At 47.9% G+C, this 21,984-nt stretch overlaps 1 protein-coding gene across 5 annotated transcripts in view; it reads right to left on the reverse strand.

Annotated features, from left to right (window-relative positions):
• Positions 1 to 21,984, reverse strand: part of LOC138819300 (sterile alpha motif domain-containing protein 5) — an 826,789-nt gene that overhangs the window by 62,426 nt on the left and 742,379 nt on the right. For all 5 annotated transcript variants that reach the window (XM_070010736.1, XM_070010734.1, XM_070010735.1 and 2 more), the window contains 4 exons: positions 5,335 to 5,375; positions 2,883 to 2,969; positions 816 to 928; positions 228 to 329 (listed from right to left, as the gene is read on the reverse strand). In XM_070010736.1, the coding sequence (XP_069866837.1) occupies positions 228 to 329; positions 816 to 928; positions 2,883 to 2,969; positions 5,335 to 5,375 (343 nt within the window). The remainder of the gene's footprint in view (positions 1 to 227; positions 330 to 815; positions 929 to 2,882; positions 2,970 to 5,334; positions 5,376 to 21,984) is intronic.

Here is a 21,984-nt window from a genome sequence, read left to right on the forward strand (position 1 = left end):
TGAAACACTGTAAGATGGCTAATATGGTAACGGATTTTTGTTTTCTTTTGTAGACTTCATTGCAATAAAGGACAAAATGTTCAGACTGAACAGCATAATTAGGATAGAGGTGGACCCCAGGAAGGTAAAGGAACCTATAGGAAGAAATGTCTCTTGCTGTGAGGACGCAAGAAATGACGCCGCAGGCTGCCCCGACCAGCACAGGTGTTCGGAAGCAGCAAACTCACATTGCATGTGGAGGAACCATCGAGTGTTGGGTAGGAACCATCGGGCCAGTCGGCAGGGTCCAGGGCAGCCGACTGCCGATGCTGGGCCTCATACTCCTTGAGCTGCAACAAGAATGGAATTGGAAGACTGAAATGGAAATAGTAGCCACTCTTGAGAGACTCTTATCTCCAATTAACTACCGAAAAATCAGAAGTGGAGCTGTGGCTCAACTTGGTTGAGCAACTAGCCTTGAGCAAAAAAAGCTCAGGGCCAGTGCCCAGGCCCTGAGTTCAAACCCCAGGACCAAGCACACTATCTACCCCCCTGCATAAATTACTTTAGAGGCTGGGATATGCATGGAGTTCAGTGATAAAAAGATCGTAGCATGTCCAAAAAAAAAAAAAAAGACAACAACAACACAAAAACCTTCAGAAATGATATTCCTATACCCTCTAAGGTCCTCATTCTTAGAGGAACTCTGAGTTTAAGCCCAGGGCCTTGTGCTTGCTAGGCGGGCACTCTACCACCTGAACCACTCCATCCCAAACACCGCGAAAGGCAAGGAAGCCATATGCTGGCATAGGAAAGCCAGATGCCTGCACGCTTACCCTGGCGAGGGCCTCCTCAATGGTGATCATCTTCTCCTTGACCATCATCATCAGCTGAATCCGCTCCTCATCGCTCATGGTAATCTCACTCGCAACATAACCCACGTCTTCTCCTGGACAGCCGGGACACAGAACAGTAGAAATGAACATGAGAGAGGCAACAGATGGCAGGCCCCAGACACCCATCCTCCTGGGCTGAGGGACAGACATGTCCCCTGGGTACTGTCTCCCCTGGATGTCAGGGATGGAGTGAGAGGAAGCAGGAACACACCCGTGAGCACATCCATTTGGAAAAAGAGCAAATGGAAAAGAGAAAATCCTTCCAAATATCCAGAACTTCTAAGATGGAGCACCCAGACAGGGGGTTGACAGGGGGTTCCTTAGATGGGGCAGTGCACAGACCTCCTTTAAACACCCAACTACACTGACAGGCATTCAGAGGCTCCTGTATCATCCAATCAGAATAGGAATGAGGATGTATTTGCAGAATGGGAGAGAAGCTCACTGAGATGGGAGGCGGCAGGTCACAGAGCTAACTCTTGAGTCCAGGAACAGCTCTGCATGACCACTGAGCTGGCTGGCAGGTGTCCCTCACAGGCTGGACAGGAAATGTCAAATCACAGGGTTGCGAGGAGATGAGCTTATTGGGAGAAAGACAGCCCAGATATTTCAATCCGGAAGTAGGGTTGGGGCAAAGGAAGGGGTGACATGATCCAAAATGAAATGTCCTCATTACTTGACTTATCTAACTGTAATCCCTTCGTAGATCACCTTTATAATAGCAATTTAAATAAATACAGGAAGTAGTGTTGGCAAAGTCAGCTTCTGGGACAGAAGTTTGCACGGAGGAAAACCAGTCCCATCAGGTTCCTTCTAAACCTTCGTAAATAAAAACAACTGTGGTTCCACCGACCCACAATTTCTGCTCTTCCCTTCCTTCCCTTCCTCCCTCCCTCCCTCTCCACAACCCTCTGACTTCATTAGAATCTAAGGTTTATTGTGAACCATACATGATCCAGGTTCTGTACAACTGGAAAAACTGGGAGTGTTTCAGAGCAGCTCCTTGGAATGGGAACTAAGGAAAGTAAGCATGCTTGGGTGTTTCCTGGGAACACAGGTATACAGCCAGCGGAGTGGGGGGGTGGGGGGAGAGGTGGGGGAATGTTGAGATGTCTGATGTCCACGCCCACTTTTACCATTGTTGGGGGGGATTAGGGAGGGATTCTGAGCAGGAAAACAAGCAGTGTTGTGGGTGAGCCATAAAGCATTTTCATTTATTGATAACCTTACTCAGCAGGCCTGGAATGTGGATGTGGATTTGTATTGGTTTCCTCTGTGAATATGGAGGAAACATAAATTATGTAACCAGGCTCCAAGGGTGACTTAGTTACTTCCGATCTGAACAGGAACCAAAGACACAGCCCAGAGAAGGGCAGAATTCCTTCACAGAGCAGCCTGGGCTGCGCTGTCCATGCCCCCTAAAACACCATCAAAAGTTCAGAAGAACATGAAGGCTCCAAGTGAGGGTATGGGCAGGTGAATTAAGGAATGCCAAGACTTTGAGGTTGGGCCATGGTGACTTGGAAGAGTAAAGCTGGCCAGCCACTGGTGGCTCACACCTGTAATCCTAGCTACTCAAGAGGCTGAGATCTGAGGATCCCGGTTTGAAGCCAACCTCAGCAAATCTGAGACTCTTATCTCCTATGAACCAGCCAAAAGCCAGAGCCAGAGGTGTAACGCAAGGATAGAGTGCTAGTCTAGAGTGGAAGAGAAAAGCAAGGGTGCAAGACCTGAGTTCAAGCCTCAGTAGCTCCCCCACAAAAAATAAAAATAAGAGTGAAGATGTTTTTGCAGTTGATGTGTCTGGGAATTACTAAAACCTTGGCCTCTGCTGTCAGATCTCTGAGAAGAAAGAAGTGCTAACTTGCCATTTTGTTTTTTGTTTAAACAAATTACTGGAATAAAGTCTTGGCGATGGGTGTCAGCAACGTCGGGCATGCTCACAAATGAGCCGTCTCAGTATTACAGAGCTCAGAGGAGCCCTGTCAGGCTGCACTGTCACAGTACCTTTGGAAGTCTGTCTCATTATTCCTTTTTGGTTCTTTCGGAAGTTCTGCCAGAAATACTTATTTTTCTTCTTCCAATCTGCTTTTCCTTTAAATTAAAAAAAAAAAAAGCCGTAAATTCATTGATAACAAAAGTGGCCGCTATTTTTTTTTTAATCACTGCAAAGCTTGAAAGAATACTTCAATTTCATAAAAAGACAGTTTTCTTTTCTTTCTATTTTTAGTTTGGGAAAGGCTGGAGAAAGCCCATTAAAGAATACACATTAGCTAGTAGTCAAAATTGGCGCGGTCATGCTCAGAAGAGAAATAAAGAAGAGTCGGCAGGGCGGGTGTTTTTAGCTTCTCTTTGATGTTTGTTTAGCCAGGGTGCCTCATTATGCCTGGCCTTGTGGTCTAACTTCTCCCTTTTGTCTTAGCCACAATTATTTCCATTCTGCCACAGATCAGATTCTTTGAGAAGTTCCCTTTGTTTTGTTGTCATTCCCCTGGGTTTTTTTGTTGTTGTTGTTTTTTTGGTCCGGTTGTGGGGCCTGAACTCTGGGCCTGGGCGCTGTCCCTCAGCTCTTCAGCTCAAGGCTAGCACTCTACCACTAGAGCCACAATGCCACTTCCGGCTTTTTTCTTTTTTGCTTATGTGGTGCTGAGGAATTGAAACCAGAGCCTCTGGCATGCAAGGCAAGCGCTCTACCACTGAGCCACCTTCCCAGCCTCATTCCCCTGGTTGAGATGGTGGTTTGTTTCTATTTTGCCAGATTTAATGAAGACAACAGAATGGTTGTTTTGCCCTGTGCTTACTGCTCAAGAGCTGGTTTGGGGAGGAGAGGTCTAACGGTGGCATAATGTGGGCATGATTCCTATTTCATTGGCATTCTAGCTAGCAACACCTGGTGATCTACCCACAGACTCACCGGGACGCACCGCCAGGAACACCAGATGCTGTGACATCACTCAACTCACTTTCCCTCTCCTCTCCCACCCTCCCCTGGCTGTGCTGGGTGACTTGCAAGTGGAAAGCAACTCCTTGCCTTGGGTAAGATTCTTGGTATATGGTAGTGTCCTGATCATCAATAATAGGTACTACTTTCTCCAAAGCAAACAGAAAGTGGAGAGCAATCCTTGTTCTCCCAGGATAAAAGCTGTGGCAGCTGCCATTGTGCTGATGTGGCAGATCTGTCACCATTTGGTGGCTGTCTGCTTGCTCTGTGGCCTTGGTAAACAGAGCCTGGCACAGTGGTGGCGTTTCCACAGTCTAGACCACTGGTGCCAAGCAACGGTGATGGAGCAGACATGTGGGAGCCCTGTCCCCGGGGCCTGCAGGGTAAGCGAGGTGTCATCTGTCAAAACAGGGGGGCCTGTGACTCAGAGCTGATGATCTTGAGAGCCAGGGATGAGACCCCTGCCCGAGACTGCCTAACTTCTTCCTTCTGGAAGTAGTCTCACCGTGTACTAGCCTGTGGCTACACACGGAAGCAGATGTCGGCCACCAAGGGTTCAAACCTGACTTTTCCCTTGGGTAGTTTGGGAAAACAGTCCAGTTATTTGTTTGTTCCTCTCCTTTACCCATTTCCATGCTTCCAAAATAACGATCATAACTAACATGTACTCTGCATTTACTATAACCCAGCACTTTGATATTTAATGGAAGATCTCACTTAGATGACTTTTTGGGGGTAGGAATACTGGGGTTGGGGAGTACAGGTCTTGATAGGTAGCCCAGATTAGCCCTGAACTCAATCCTTCTGAATGCTGGGATTACAGGGAGGTACTACTACTCCACAAAAGGTACTTAAATAACCTATTATCATTCTCACTTAGGAGAGTAGGAAACCAGAGCATGGAGAAGCCAATGGCTTGCACAAGGCCCTGGTGACTGAGTTGGAAGAGTTAGGGTTCCAATCCTGGCTGCCTGCTTTGAGCACCTACACTCGTATCCATCTGACCTTTATTGTATCATAAGCTCATTTTTATAATTGAGCATATATCAAATGTATGCTGCCTTAAATGCAAACTCCCTGACCTAAAAATTCCAAATTATAGGCTATACCCAAAGGTCATGATCAGGAAGAGAGACTCTGGATTTTGATGGTAGTCTCGTTTGTTTGATATTGAGGAAAAATAAAGAAATAACTTAAGTGCAAAGAAGACACTGGTTAATTCAAAGATGGTATATCCAGTCGAGGGGAAACCTAAACCTTTTACTGTAAAGTATATTCAGCCCTAGGGGAAGGAAATCATAATATAATACATTCAATTTTTTAAAATTATGAAATAATATTTGTTTAAAAAATACTATGCAATGGTGAAAGGGAAGAAAAATATGTACATCAAAAACTTAACAATGTTATTTCTGAGGAAAGGGTTCTTGGTGATTTCTGTACTTTTATGTATACATTTCCTATAAAATGTGCAGAGAGAACGTGATCACACAGGTAAGTAAGCACAGTGGTACTGACCTACAGAGCCGTCTTCTGAGATGGACTTATGGAGAGGATGCCTAGAAAAGAGAGAGAAATTAGATGAGCCAGGGGAACTTTTCTTTTGTGTGTGGGGTTGAAAGTTCTAAATAGTCTAATCCAGCACCAAATACACTTAATAAAGGCCAAGGAATTATTACAGAACATTTATTCCAAGACTTGGGTGTCCTTTGTCAACATTTATAAAGGACTTACTCTCAAGTAGCATCTTTATTAAACGAAGAGAATAAACAACAGTCGATGACCACCGAAGTAGCTTCCATATCTATGAACTATCAATAACAAAGGACAAATCAGGGAACTGTCTCTTAAGTGGCCAGGAGAAAGCATAACCACCGTGGCCACTGGGGGAGCCAGAGGGTCACATGGTTGGGATGGAAAAGCTGGATCAGGAGCAAAGGTGGGTTGGAATGCAGGCAACAGGAGGTCAGATGCCCAAGCCAAGAGGCCACCAGGACAGAGATCCTGAAGTTGATGGGTGCCAACAAGTGGCAAGTGCCATATCCACCTTGCCAGCTCCTCCAAGGCTCCAAGGCAAGCCAGACACCTGCCTGGTTGGGGAAGCGCTCCACAGTTTAAAGTGACCGTAAATGGGTCCGAGTTAGCTGACACATGTCTGGACACCAGATTTCAGCCAGCACTCTACTTTGCACCCTGGCTGCCACTTTGTGGTGACTGGGGTGCGGTGAACCAAGAGAACCTGGAAAGTGAGTGTAGACTAAAATTAGTCAGTTTAGCATTCCTCTAGAGATGTGGACAGCTACTAACTGAAAACCAAAAAAAGCAAAGAAAGCAAGGGAAACTGACACAAAGATGTCTCCAAAAAGGACGGGCAGAGACTAGACCTTTTTATTTGGTGGGTCCAAAGCCCAGGAGGCTTTGCGGGCCTTGAATTCCACTCTGTCCACATAGAAAATATAAGAGAATTTACTCATCAAAATGTGATTCTAGGATTGACTCTGCTTTGTTTATCTACATGAATAATGCAAAAAAATGGAAGGCCTAAACACACACGCTCTAGCAGGTCTTTTCTGAGACTGTCCAGCACGTCCTGAGACAGGGCACGAAGAACTGCTTCGACCGTGGGTGACACCATTCACTGGGGGGCGGGGGGGGGCTGGAATAAATGGGGAAGGGGAGGGTGCCTGTGCCTGTGGGCAAGAGCATTTCCTGTCCGCCTCCCAGTTACCATCGGCTGAGCTCTGCCGCCATGACATGCTGCCTATTGTGGATGGAGACCTTTGCAAACATGAGGTCAGGGAGAAAGAGACTCAGGATTTGACCTCTGTGGTTTATCTAGGGGTCGAAAGACCAGCTAACCAAGTGGGTAAGGAAGTTGGAGGAGGAGGAGGAGAAATAGAATGGGAAGACGGAGACTGGAAGGGCATACTCAGGCCCACAGGGGAATTGTGGGTAAAACAAAAAGGCAGCAGAAAGAAAGGAGGTGGCGAGCTGGCTGCAGATCAAGGCAGGAAACCCTTCAAAGAGAAATGATGCCAAGCTACACGAGGATTCTTCTGTAGGGGGCGGTACCGAGGGTTAGCTCAGGGTCTCACTTTTGCTAGGCAGGCCTTCTACCACTTGAGCCACGCCTCTAACCCCTTTCTGCATTGGTTCCTTTGAGGTGGGGTCTGGATCCTTCTACTGGTGCTCCCCCCACTCTTGTTGTTATGGATTGCAGGCATGGTTCACATTGCTCAGCCCTTGTGCTTCCCCAGTGGCTGAGATACCAGGCCTGCACTACAGTGACCAGCCACTGGTTGAGAAGGAGTCTCTGGAACTTTTATGCTCAGGCTGGCTTCAAACTGTGATTCCCAATATCTTCCTGTCAAGTAGCTAAGGCATCGGGTTTGAGTTATCCTGTCCAGCTTAGGATTCTTAAATTAAACAAAAAACAAAAAACAAAAAAAAAACCCTTGCCTTGTCACTTTTGAACTCAGTCATAATAAGTATGCATCAATCTACCTCATTTCAACTTGGCCACATCCTATCAGTAAATGACCACCTAATGTATAGGAATCTCCATATTGTTTTACTTAATCTAAGGACTAGAAAGAACATAATTGCTAAGGACCAACTGCAACAAATGCCCCTGGCTCTGGATCAAACTAGTTCTGTAATCAATTAGAAATACGTATAAACTTAATACTTTTGTTTTGAAAGGAACATTTTCATGGGAAAATAGTCTATAGAGAAATTTCTTTAGTCCTTTGATGACTTCAAATAACAACTCTGGTCAAGTTGTAAGGAATTTTCCCTACTTCCTATCACTTAATTTTGCTAGAAATTACTGTCCCCAGAAGTTAAGGAAGTGGGTCCTGGCACCAGAGCCGCGTGGTACCAAAAGAGACCACACCCAGGCAACCCACAGTCCCTGCCTGGTCTTATGAATGTACGGGTCATTATGCTCTTCTGCATAGATTTTGCATAAAGTCATCTCAATGCTAGCCTTGGAAACTTCAAAGGCCTGTTTCTAGTTTTCAATTCCTGCCAAATGGCCGTGTTAAATGCCATAAAAATGCTTCTTAACTTGCACTTCAGAAAAAAAGTTGAATCGTTATTACTACATAACTCTCACAAAGTTCAATCATATTTTCTGCCCTAAAATTCACTATTTTTATTCCTATTTCTGCTCTAAAATTTACCCTTTTTATTTACTTTCCTCAATTTCTCATACATATTTTGAGTAAATTTTATCAGGTCTGGCCTTGGTCACATCGCTTGCATTTCCCTAACTGCACAGTAGATGGCACTGTTGTCTCTGGAGTCACCTTGCTGTGGCTAGGGAAATTTTGTTTTTATTTTCTTTTTTTAATTTCCAGAGCTCATAACCTACTGTCCAAAAGACATCATATGAACTTGGACACAGTGAAATCTCCATGCAAAGAGAGGCTGGCAGAGCAGGGATGTACAATGCCACCGCCTTTCTCCTTGAGACTGATTCTAAAGCCAACCTAGCAGGGCCGACATCCGTGATGTAACTGAATTCCAAATGTGGACAGCAGCAGGTGGAAGAGGTCATTTGCCGACCGCCTGTTGGAAGAAGTTAATGGTCTGCAGTCAGCTCCAAACAGGCCTGGCAGTGCACCCCTCTTCCTGCCAGTCCACGGCAGCGGGGACAGGCAGGCCAAGGAAGCCCACCGTTCGTTCCCTTGTTAATGGAGGAAAAAAAGATGAAGACTTCAGGGCGCTTTTGATAACCAGGAAACAATAATTACTATTCTGTTGTCCTCTGAAAAATCTACTTAAGCATTTAATCATCATTAAGCATTGCCTATACAGCCTGAGCTCTGAGCCAGAGCGCATTTTTCATCAGTAAGTAGTATTAAGGCTCCCCAAACTGCTGAAGTGTAAAATTTTCCTCTCAAAACCTCCTAAATCACTTGAGCTATTTCTGAAGGCAATACTCACTTAAAAAAAATCCTAAATTAAAGCATGACTAGTTAGACTTAATGCCAATTTATGTGTGTGTGTGTGTGTGAGAGAGAGAGAGACAGAGACAGAGACAGAGAGACAGAGACAGAGACAGAGACAGAGACAGAGAGAAAAAGAGAGAGAGATAATAAATATACTGGGGCTTGGGGCTGGGAAGGTGGCTCAGTGGTAGAGCGCTTACCTTGCATGCCTGAGGCCCTGGGTTCGATTCCTCAGCACCACATAAGCAAAAAAGAAAAAAGCCGGAAGTGGCATTGTGGCTCAAGTGGTAGAGCGCTAGCCTTGAGCTGAAGAGCTGAGGGACAGCGCCCAGGCCCTGAGTTCAGGCCCCACGACGGGACCCAAAAAAAAAAATAAATAAATAAAATAAATAAATATACTGGGGCTTGAACTTGAGGCCTGAGTGCTGGCTCCTAACTTTCATTCAAGGCTGGAGCGTTACCACTTGGTCATACTTCTGATGAGAATCTCTTGGGAGCTGGGAATGGGACTCAGTGGTAGAGTGCTTGCCTAGCATGCATGAAGCCCTGGGTGTGATTCCTCGGCACCACATACAGAAAAGGCTGAAAGGGCCCTGTGGCGGCTCAAGAGGCAGAGCGCCAGCCTTGAGCAAAAGAAGGAAGCTCAGGGCAGTGCCCAGGTCCTGAGTTCAAGCCCCAGGACTAGCAAAAAAGAATCTCTTGAATTTATCTTGCCCAGGCTGGCTTTGAACTGTGATCCTCAGCTCTCAGCTTCCTGAGTTAGCTAGGTACAGGTATGAGCCTCTAACCCAGACCACCATCTTTCTTACTGACATGAACAAAACCTCTTACTGTTAGCCTCTCACACGCTGCCTCCTTTTCTGTGGTTGAAGGGCTCTCGTGTAACTTACTGGACTGGTATCAGAAGACCTTGTGAGGATTACATATTTCAACACCAAATGTGAACATGGTCCGTGCATTTGTCAGAACGCTTTTCAGGATCTGGTAGCACTGCTGCGGTACATGTTTGCAGGAAGAAAGGAAGCCCGTACAATGGCACCAATTCACTTTTCTTCTTCCATCTATTGAAATACAAATGGTCTAAAATGGACCTGGGCAAGAACAGCTCTATCTCATTTTCACACACGGAGCCCAGTACCCAAAGAAGCACAACAAATGCCTAAGAAGAAAGAAATTCCTGAAAACAGACTTCATGTTTGGGCTTTGATCCACTGTCCAGTGATTTCCCTAGAACCAAACAAAAACCAACCAAAAAAAGCAAGAAAAGCAATTATAAGCTAATTTCCAAGAAAGCGACATATGTTATGTGTTACTGGAAAACAAGGACTCAAAAGCAATTTGAATGATTCTATTATCTTGAGTCTCAGAAAGAAACTTCTCCATTAGTTTACTTCCTGCTGGCTTTGTGCAGCGCTTGCTGGGCCTAGGTATTTCCTTCTTTCTTTCTTTTTTAATGTCAGTTGTGGGGCTTGAATTCTGGGTCTGGGCACTGTCCGTCAACTCTTCAGCTCAAGGCTAGCGCTCTACCATTTGATCCACAGCACCGCTTCCGGCTTTTTCTGTTTATGTGGTGCTGAGGAATCGAACCCAGGGCCTCATGCATGTGAGACAAGCACTCTACCACTGAGCCAGCTTCCCAGTCCATCTCAGGGCTGGCAAGGCCCATTCCCAAGGCCCCTCACCTTTTCCTCAAGGAATAGTAACACGACCTCTCAGCGCTACTGATGGTGCATGTGTGAGCGGAAATACAAGACAGAAAAGGCTGAGCTTCTTGTAAGAAACCAATGGTGTCTCAAGTCTATAATCCTAGCTGCTTAGAAAACTGAGATCTAAGAATCAAGTGTGAAGCCAACTTAAGCAGCCAAGTCCAGGAGACTCTTATCTCCAATTAACCAGCAAAAAAGAAAAAAAGCTGGACTAGAGACATGATTCAAATGGTAGAGCACCATTTGTGGGACAAAAAAAGAGCACAAGGTCTACAAGTCTATACCCCAATATTGACATGCACATGAAAATATCTGTATTTTCTTTTTTCACGTCCTCTGTCAGTATGTTTCATATATTTTGCTAATTCAGTGGCAGATTATTTTATGTAAAACAAAGAAGCCCTTGATTTGCTCTTTCTTCTTATCCTTGGGATAGCTAAGATATTCTGCATCCTAGGAAGCTATCCATCTAATAGAAACAAATATGAAATAAAATCCAGCTCATAGCGTTCACGGTCAGCCACAGAGAATCAAGATCACCGTTTCGTCAGGCACAGCCAGGGCTGAGGCAGGGCCGGGGCCCCTCCTGGCCCAGGCCATAAACTAAGGGCTCGTTCTCGGAGACAAGAGCCACGTAAGTGCTCTGTCCCTAGCGCCTCTCTTATTGTACCCCAGATCTGACCCTTCACAGCCAACAGAAGCTGGATTTCACATTCGTGATATAATTCCACTTGCAAATTCACCAGCTGCCACTGAAAGCAATTCTAGCGCCAAAATCTGTGCTCCATTCCATCAGTGACAACATGGGTGACATCTTGTCAACCCGGTCAAAGCCCCCTCCATCCAGACTTTCTCTTTCATTTCACCATCTCTCCTCTGCCTGTACTTTCTGATCTTTTAGTAGAAGATCAAGGCAGGTATCAGCAGTACCATATCCTAGTCGCTAGCCTGACCCTGCGAAAGCTAACAGCTCCCACACTCTCGAGTCGGGCTGACCTCAGGGAAATCTGCCAGAGCCGAATAGCATTTGACACCTTTGGATGTGAAGAATGGATGGAAAAACAGAACCCACCTTAAGCTGGGTGTGGTGGCACATGCCTGTAATCCCAGCTACCCAGAAAATGAGGCATGAGGATTATGAATTTGAGGCCAGCCTGGGCAAAAGTTGAGAAGACCATATCTCAAAAACAAAATGTGAACAAAGGGTCTTGGGGACATGGCTCAACGGGTACAGTCCCTAGCCAGCACAAGGCCTGGGTTCAAGCCCCAATGCCAAGACAAGCAACACACACACACACACACACACACACACACACACACACACACACGCACACGCACACAAGCCCCAATGCCAAGACAAGCAACACACACACACACACACACACACACACACACACACACACACACACACACACACACACACACACACACACACACACACACACACTATCCCTGGGCCAGGAGGACTTAGGTGACACTGAATGGAAAGGGTTTAACATGGCGCCTGGTACTTAAGCTCAAACAAATGGTGCCTTTTACAACTATGCTCCCAAAGTCTCCTTCCAGCTTCACTCCACCAAGCCTCCTCTCAAGATCCTCCTTCCTCTGCCTCCTGAGTGCTGAGATTACAGGCATGTGTCACCATGCCTGGCTTCAATCTCTCTCTCTCTCTCTCTCTCTCTCTCTCTCTCTCTCTCTCTCTCTCTCTCTCTCTCTCTCTCTCTCTCTCTCTCTCACACACACACACACACACACACACACACACACACTAACGTCTCACAAGGAAGTAGCTAGGGTTGGCACTGGGGCTTGAACTCAAAGCCCAGGTCTGTCCCTTAGCTTTTTTATTCCTTGAGGCACAGCTCCACTTCCAACTTTTTTTTTTTACTGCTAATTGGAGATCACAGACTTTTCTGAGCAAGGTTTGAACTGTGATCCTCAAACTTCAGCGTCTGAAGCCGTTGTGATTAGCAATCGCGCCTGGCCCGAGCAGTCATGGGGTTAGTCACAGGGTGAGAGGCCCGTCTGGAGCATGGCAGGCTGGGGGAGCGGTTCCTTGGCTGTCGACACCAACCCTGGAAGGAGGACTGCTGCCCAGGCCGCCCGCTACATGAGAATGTGCCCTGATGAGCTCAGGGCCAACGCTAAGTCCCGATCTGTGCTACGGACTACAGTCCTAACCGACGGCAGTTAAGAAACTAAAGTGTACGGGGCCAGCTTGGGTTACAACACAGAGAGACCCCGTCTCAAACAGGAGAATGAAAAGAAAAACAAAATAAAACAACACTAACAACAAGAAACGGTTGGCATGTGTGCTCAGGCAGGGGTCCTAGTTTAGACTCACAGGAGATCTTGAAGAGAGCCGGCCTCAGTGTGCACACGAAGAGCCCGAGTCTCACGCATTGCGCAGGCATCCCCCTCACGCGTGAGGTTTTACTTTGTACACTTTCGATCACCCTTGGTCAATGGTGGTCCCCCCCCAAAATAGGAAATGGATACATTATAAAATGCGAAACTCATCATTTATAATTAACTTTGGAGTGGAGATGTGGCTTCATAATAGAGCATTTGCCAAGAATACTCAGTCTTGGGTTTGATTCCTTCCAGAATTACAAACAAGAATAAATTATCTGGGTTACTGTATATTGGTAGAACCGTTCTCTGTTTAAATTAGTTATTGTTAATCTCTTCCAGATGGTAATTTACAAAGTCTATCACACGTGTGTATACAGGAAAAACAAAACACATATAGGGTCAATACTGTCTGAGTGAGAAAGCCCCCCCCCCCCACAGAATTGGGATGTATTACTCACAGAGAAAGGTGGACTACTGTGGTTTTCAGTTACAGAGCTAGGGTTTCAACTTAGCATCTCCAACAGTGACCCCAGCATTTTTATCACTACAGTGGGGCTCCACAGAAACAAAGGCCTAGCCATTTGTATTCACTGTGAGGATAAAACCAAAACCTAGGTGCTTTCTCTAAGAGCTAGCATCGAATGTCCACTTCAGGCCCGTAGATGGCCATTCGGGTCCACAGCCCCAGGACTTTGGGACTGTGGCATACAAAGTAAAGTGTCAAAACAGAAATGGCTTTGAATTTTTGTCTATTCTGGTTTATGGTAAAAAACTGATGGCTTCATGATATGCATCCCATATGAATTTTAACATTTATTTAGGTCTTTATGTCTGAAGAAATTGACATAATGTTTGTCCAAAGCAAAAGAAAATAGAATTAAGCCAGGAGCTGGTGGCTCACGCTTGTCATCCTAGCTACTCTGGAGGCTGAGATCTGAGGACTGAGGATTGAGGTTCAAAGCCAGCCCAGGCAGGAAACTCTATGAGACTCTTATCTCCAATTAACCACCAGAAAACTAGAAGTGGTCCTGTGACCCAAGTAGTAGAGTGCTCACCTTGAACAAAAGAGCTCAGAGACAGCACCAAGGCAGGCCCTGAGTTCAAGTCCCATAACTGACAAAAACCAGTAAATTAAGTAAGATGAAAATATCACACTGAGCAAAGTAAGCCAGGCCCAGAAAGACAAAGGTGCGTGTTCTGCCTCAAATGTGCATCTTAGACTCAAAATACATATCTCCCAGGTAAATGCACACAGGGGCAAACGCCCATGAATACAATTCAGGCAGCTACAGTATAAACCGTGCAGTAGTGCAACTCCACAGAGCAACGGAAAAAAGGGGAGGGCACAGAGGTATCAAGAATACGATGTACATCTGTGATAAAGGGCGTGGGAACCATGTAGTCACTTCCGGGGAAAATGATGGAAGGGGTGACAGCGACCAAGGTGCATAGACACTTCCATGGACATTGAAGCCACAGGCCCCTTGGCACAACCTTTCTAAAGTTCAGACACAATTTAAACAGAAAAATAGAAACATGGTGGGACCGTATTTGATGTGCACCATAAAAAAAAAGATCTCGTTTTTTTCAGAAAATGATTTGTAAAAAGTTGGAAGTACCTTCCTATGACTTTAAAAACAGCCTGCTGAAAAACAAAACAGAAACACCTTTCTGCCAGGGGGCTTAGTTTGGTGGAAAAATGATTGCCTAGCATGCATGAGGCTCTGGTTTGATGCCCAACATTGCAAAAATGAAACAAGAAAAGAGCCTTTGTGGGCGTCTGTTAAATGGCTGCTCTTTATTCTGCATACGAACAAAATAATTCCTCCCCTTAGGTTCATTTAAAAAAAAAAAAAAAAGATATATCTCTATAAAGTCATTCTGGCAAGATCCCTCCTGTGGGCACCGCTGGTTCCTATCAGGGGGCCACTTGGCTTCTCCGTGTGAGGTGGGCCTGGCTCAAGAACTGGGATGGCAAGAGAATGCCACGCACTGGTTCAGGCAGGACCTGGGCGGCTGATTCCAGCAGAGGCTGGCACGCTGCAAACACTGGCTCTTGGCATTGTTATCAAATCTGTACCACCCTAGAGGGGGCAGCCCGTGGGGTTTGGGAAGGACTCAGCCTCAGGGTGGGGAAGGAGAAGGGAGGAGGGGAAGAAGAGAGGTTCCATTCAATCATCTCCTCTCTGCGTTGCCATGGTGACGGCTCCCGGAAGCGGGTCAGAACTTTCTCAGTGGAAACAAACAGCGGCTCTCATTCACCATCACCGGAGCCTGCCAGCCACACTGGCCGCTTGTGCAGGGGGGACACAGAGGACCCCAGGGAGGGATGGGGGTGGGGGGCTGTGAGCCTTTCCTCTGTCAGCTGCCTCCAGGGACAGCAGGGGCATCAGGGAAGAGGCATCTGGAGGCCAAAGCTGGAGGCGCTTTGGGCTTGGAGGGCTGGCTCCTCCTCTCCAGGGCCAGTGACCTCAGCCATCCCCTGGGGACACTCCGGAGGGCGTGGCCTGCCTGCCCTACTTCTCCTGGCGGCCCGAGTGAACAATGGGTGCAGCCTGAATCTGGGCCCTTGGAGAGCTTCCCCCCTTTTAATTCTTTCTGATGAACTGCTTTGAATACTTTGTGGGTCATGAGGAATAGAAAAGAACTCCAGCGCTCCTGTCTTCTCAGAGCTCATTTTTAACCTTGCCAACACCTCAGTCACTTTCTAGCCGCTTAAGAGGCTGAAAGTGGAGGATCGAGGTTCAAAGCCAAGCCTGGGCAGGAAAGTCTGTTTCTCCAATTAATCACCAACTAAAACGCCCAAAGTGGAGTTGTAGTTCAGGAGGTAGAGCCATAGACCTTGAACAGAAAGGCTCAGGAACAGTGCCCAGGCCCTGAGTTCAAGCCTCAGGACTGGCACCAGATGGGGGAAAATGGCGCTGGTTTCCATAGTGACTCATCAAATCCAGCTGCCTGCCTAGCAATCTACAGGACACGTCTAGTCTCCAGGGCTCCCCTTCTGTGGAGAATGGAATTGGGAGTGGGCGAGGCCTGAGGATCTGGCTGGCCTGCAGCTCTCCAGGGAAACCAGTTGAGACAGGAGGGCGTGGGTCCCCTCTCTCCATCTCCATTTCCCCCCAGCCTCCTGCCTCAGCACCTTCAAAGTAGAACAGGCCGTCATAATGCGGTATAATGGTCAGAAAAACAATACAGAGCAGTCCAATAAAACAAGCAGCCAGGCCCCTTCCGGTGGAATCCAGGCTGAGGCTTGGTTCACGACGCCTTTGCTGGTTTGTTTTTGTTTTCTGTCTGGACTCGGGCTTGTACTCAAGCTGGGCAAGCATTCTGCTGGTTTGAACCAGACTTCCAGTTCCTTTTGCTCCAGTTAGTTGATCGTGCTTTTGGCTCAGGGCTAACCCGGACAGTGATCCTATTGGCTTCCTGCTGTATCTGGATGGCTGGTGCATCTGCCACCACATCCAGCTTTTTTTTTCCTACTGGGAGATCTCAAGAAACTTTCTGTTCAGCCTGGTACAGAACCAAAACACCGCCCACCCCTTGCAATCCCCACCTCCCAGTAGCTGGGATTACAGGCAGGTGTGAAGAATCCTGGCTAGGATATGAGGCGAGGCTGAGGGCCCGGTCTAGTGTGATCACGGAATACCACACCCCCTGGTATGAACAGAGGAGTCCCTCCTTAAGCATGCTGGACTTGGGCGGCTGATGGAAGGATTCAGAATGGAACACAATCAAAAACTGCCTGACACGTTTCAGACCTTCAAGACCTTTCCTGTCACCAGCCTCCAGCCTCCCGTGGCCTTCAGTCCCACTCCTCACACTGACACACGGGACGATGAGTTCTGAAATCTCCTGGGAGACAGGCCTGAGCGCCACACACCCTCTGCCAAAAAGCATGGTCCTCACACAGCTTCGAGCACCCAGATGTACTCACTCTGTTTTGCTGAGAGACCCTTTTAACACCCCTACCTCCCCCCGGATCTCCGGGGTGGTCAACTCTGTGGATGTGGAGGGAGATGGCCAGGCTCGGCTGCATCTTTCTTTTCCTTGCGTGGCTCTGGGTAAGTGTGGCTCGCGGGGACACACTGGCTGAGCTGTGGCAGGCCGCGCTGGCGCAGTAGCTATCATGGCGGCTCTCCCTGCATCACTGGCTCTTGTGTCTGCAGGGTCTTCTCCCTTAGGTTCTGAGACTTGACCTCAGGGCATGGTGAGTGCTGGAAAAGGGAGGCCAGCGACCCCTGCAGGTCCCTGGCAACCATGCGGGGGGGGGGGGGGGGGCAGGGGGAATGGGGAGGTGGTAGGATGCTTAAGCTGGGAGAAGCTGGGGCCTTTGGTCCACCTGGCGGGTCCCAGTTTGCCCTTGCTCTCCCCACTTTGCCTGCAGACTGTACCACCCAATATAGAAGGAGCAGTCTTATCCAGGGTGTTCAATCAACACCCACAATGCACCAGGCTGCGACCCTGATGACGTCTTCATTCTGCCTGAGCACGCTGTTTCTCTGATAAAGGCCCTGAGGCTGAATTCCTTGGTCCCTGGACCCATATTTACATCCCTAAGGGGGGAAGGGGGGATTCCCCATCTCTCCTTCCGTAGTTCCTCAGTCCTGACGATCCTCATTGCTCCTACCCTCCTCATCGTGTGTAATCAAGCGTGTTCATCCACACAGCGGGAGCCTGGATAAACGCTTATTAAATTAAGCTGCGTTAGCCCATCAAGATCTCCCCAAAGGGCCTCCCTCTTTTTCTGCCCTTCTCTTGGGGGTGTCTGGTAAGAAGTCTGGCTCCTGCAGATAAACAGAGTGGGATAGGAAATCCAAGCTTTGTGATCTCCAGTAAATCCTTTAACCTTCTGGAGCTTTGGTTCCTTAACTGTAAAATACCCTCCCCACGACAGATTTGTCAGGAGGATTAAAAAGATAAGGAAGGAGTACTCAGTAATGCAAGAGAGCACTCAGTTAATCCTAGACCACTTTCTCTCCTGCCAGTGGAGGGGTATTACTTCTTACCCTCCAGCTCTGGTCCTACACTCTGCTCCTACAAAGCGAATACACCACGGCCGTCTCTGCGTGTTAAATCCTCCCGGTAGCCATGCCTGGCCCCACAACTGCACAGCAATTATAAGAGCCTGCGAGGTCTGCCTCCCTCCGGCAGCCCGGGCATGTGGCCGCCAGCAGAGCCAGCTGGAGCCTCCTGCACCAGACAGAATGAAAGGCAACAGGGTCTGGGGCCGGGAACAGCTGAGGCAGAGGACACTGGCACAGCTGCTGCCACCCCTAGGCCCTGTGTTCTGGAATGCGGAGCCCCTCAAATATGCTGCACGATGGTACGCGCACATGCAGATGTACGTACACACGCGCACGCACACACACACACACACACACACACACACACGCTTCACACACCCTGACTGCACAGGCTCGACGAAGACGCAAATGTATGTTTATCAGGCCCCTTCTCCTTCTGCAACATTGAAAAGAAAGCTGCAGGTCACATGGGCAGGACATACTGCAAGTGACCGTGGCCTGGATGAACTGTCTGTGTGGCACCAGCTATGAGAATGAGAGGTGCCCAGAGACACAGCCCCTGCAGGGAGCAGCACAGCGCCCGGGGATGGAGGGGAGGCGGAATGAAAATCACTTTCACATCCGGGCATGGGCTCCTTCTCCAGGGCCTTCAGGAAGGGCTGTTCGTGTCCGTGGCTAATCTTTTAGGAATCTTTGATTTAAAGATTTCAAATCCACTCAGCCCGATCATGCAACCAGCAGAGTCTAGATTCTGACACAAGAGCTGCCCACTACTGAAGCCTACACCAGCAGCCTACAGAACCCAAGGAAAACTGATGGGTAACCAGGCCAGCAAACAGATGCCTGAGTTCGAGGGACCCTGGAGACCCCTGACTCAGACCACCACTGAGGAGAGGTGGAGATGAGAGAGGGGAGGAAGGAACAGACAGAGACACTGGGTCAGAAACAGGGTCACACTCAAAGCTCCAGCTCATGGCAAGGGACCTGATGTCCTGGGTCTCTATAGATGATAATCACTAAAATGATGTTGGCCAAAGAACAGCACAGTGTACAGAGTGAGTGACACCTAGCTCTGAGTCCAGCCCACCGCTGAGATCTTTTCTGATACCTCGCTCTGCTATTCTACCTCGCCCTGCCCTTACCACCACATCCTGGTGAAATCAGAGGATCAGCTGCTGGTGGAGCAGGCTGCTCCTGGCTCTCTCTGGGGTCCACACCCACTTCCCTTCCTCTCCTATGAGGACAGTAAGCATGTGGAAGGAGCCATGTCTGCCTCACCAGGACAGGGGATTGTTCCTTTCTCCCAGCTCAGGCTTCCGGCCACGTGACTTCCTCAGGCCTGAATTCAGTGGCAGGCCCAGAGCCTGGGGCACACATGCCTGCTCCCCACAGGAAAAGACTGGTGTCCTTCCCACCCCACAGCCTTGTCACAAACAGGATGTGGAGACAGGATGAGCTAGTCCCAGCTCCAGGGGACGTGGCTTGACCTGGATTTCCTAGCAATCTCCTGGCCTCATCAGTCCCGCTCACTGAATCCTATCCACTCCCAGGGAGGATGGGTAATCTCACAGCACAAGGCTCTGGTCATCCACAGGGAGCTGGGCCTGTCACGTAGGACAGCCAACCTAACACGGACAGCATCCAGGGGGATGAAGCCGAGGCCCTCTCCTCAGTCCTAGCCCGTTCTTGTGGAGGGCCAGCTTACAAAAGGGGGAAACATCTCATGCATTGCAAAAAAAGGCTAGATTAAAATTCTCGTGCATTCATCTCGCTTAGCCTTTTTTCCACTCAAGGCTGGCACTCTACCACTTGAGCCACAGCCCCACTTCCATTTTTTTTTTTGCTGGTTACTTGCAGATAAGAGTGTCACAGACTTTTTTTCTGCTCAGTCTGGCATCAAACCATGATTCTCAGGTCTCAGCCTCCTGAATAGCTAGGATTGCAGGTGTGAGCCACCCGCGTCTGGCTATGATGTTTCTTTTCAAGTGACTAAACCACAAGTGACAGCGCTGAGGCTGCCACAGGAGCTGTGCGCATGCACAACAGTGACTTCTACACATAAGCTGCATGCACCATACGGTACGTGTGCTATGTCCAATAAAGCTGAGAGTACAGGAAAGCGCATGTCCACACAAGACCTGCACACAGACCAGAAGAATGGAAATAACTTGCATACAGGCTGATTGACAGGGGGATAAAGTATGGTATAGAGCTACAAAAAAGAATAATGTAGGCTGGGAAGGTGGCTCAGTGGTAGAGCGCTTGCCTTGCATGCCTGAGGCCCTGGGTTCGATTCCCCAGCACCACATAAGCAAAATGAAAAAAGCGGAAAGTGGCGCTATGGCTCAAGTGGTAGAGCGCTAGCCTTGAGCTGAAGAGCTGAGGGACAGCGCCCAGGCCCAGAGTTCAGGCCCCATGACTGGACCCCCCCCCCCCGCCAAAAAAAAAAAAAAGATTAATGTAGCCGGGTGCTGGTGGCTCACGCCTGTCATCCTAGCTACTCAGGAGGCTGAGATCTGAGGATTGCGGTTCAGAGCCAGCCGGGGCAAGAAAGACCGTGAGACTTCAGGGACAGTGCCCAAGCCCAGAGTTCAAGCCCCATGACTGACCAAACAACAAACAAACAAACAAACAAAAAACAGAATAATGTGTAGCTACATGCAACAAATCCGAATCGCATCCTCGCCACTGCTACATATCAGCCCCTGTATCATTTTTAAGGGTGAATTATAGGGTATGAATTACATATCAATAAAGGTATTACCAAAGGTAAAAATAAAAGCTCTTCTCCAAATAACTTCAGGTTTGAAGTTTTTAAGGTTTTTTTTAATACATATACTAGTTTATACAGTCACTTGGAAATAGCCTCATGAGTCTATAGGTTCTATTGTAAGAAGAGGAAAATGTGGAAGACTTGAACAAGACTGCAGAATGGAGTCAGGTTGGGGAGGAAATAGCTCTCAGAATCAGATTTATGACTGGGCAACTGGTGGCCCATGCTTGAAATTCCAGCAACTCAGGAAGCTGAGATCTGAGGATTTTAGTTCAAAGCCAACCAAGACAGGCAAATCCTAGGAATTCTCATCTCTAATTAACTAGCAAAAAGCTACAAGTGGAGGTATGTTCATGTGGTAGAACACCAGCCTTGAGCAAGAACACCCAAGTGAAATCACAAGGCTCTGAGTTCAAGCTCCAGTACCTGCACAGAGAATCAGGTTTGTGGGAGCCATTGTCCTATCTACTCAATGATTTTTATAGGTGACATTTTATTTTTTAATCTTCTTCCATAGTTGTGGGTTTGGGGGGACACTGACACATGCTATGGATCAGGTGAGGCCAAGACAGGTCTTTTTACAATAATCCCAGGTTCGGGATCATCCACTGGAAGCCCTATTAAAGAACTAGGAGTATTCAATTAGCTTTGTGCCACGTATCACATGAGCTCTTGCTCTGTGTCAGCCACTGTCTGGACACTGCACAGAGGGAGACAGTGAGATCTCAGGCTCAAAGCTCAGGGCATGCTGATTTACGAGGGGTTTGAGGAGATGATAAATGACCAGAGCTACGGACAAAGGCATGGACTTAGGCCACACTAAGATGTATTGAGATTTTACCATGTGCTAGACAGCTTACTGAGGTCAATACTGTAACTACCGTTTTCCCTCATGGTTGTGTGAACTGTGGACAGAAAACTAAGTGGTACACGCATTGCCAGTCTGGTAAGGAAGAGCCTGAACATGAACCCAAAGAATCTGGTACCAGGTACCAGGCAGGGCATCTTCCCACTCACCCGAGGCCAGATGCATACAGATGTGCATATCCAGCGCTAGGACCTTAGGCAAACTAATTACTCTAAAATAGAGTGTATTCTTCAATAAGCTCATGAAAAAATTACACCATGAAAGATAAGTGATCGGCACCATGCCGAACCCATAGACATAAAGAATTCATTTCAACGGAATTAGGAAGGACCCTGAAGAAACTAAGATCAGACATGGGGTGCATGAAGCATGCTCAGGTAAGATGGGAGGCGAGGGGGCTGGGGCTGGGGGGACAGAACACCCCCAGGGGACAAACAGCAAATTTAGTGGCTCAGCAACCACAGGAGGACAGGGCCTGCCAGGTGGG

The sequence above is a fragment of the Dipodomys merriami genome, unplaced genomic scaffold, assembly GCF_024711535.1.
Source record: "Dipodomys merriami isolate MVZ:Mamm:240054 unplaced genomic scaffold, mDipMer1.0.p SCAF_8, whole genome shotgun sequence".
Classification (NCBI taxonomy): Eukaryota; Metazoa; Chordata; class Mammalia; order Rodentia; family Heteromyidae; genus Dipodomys; species Dipodomys merriami.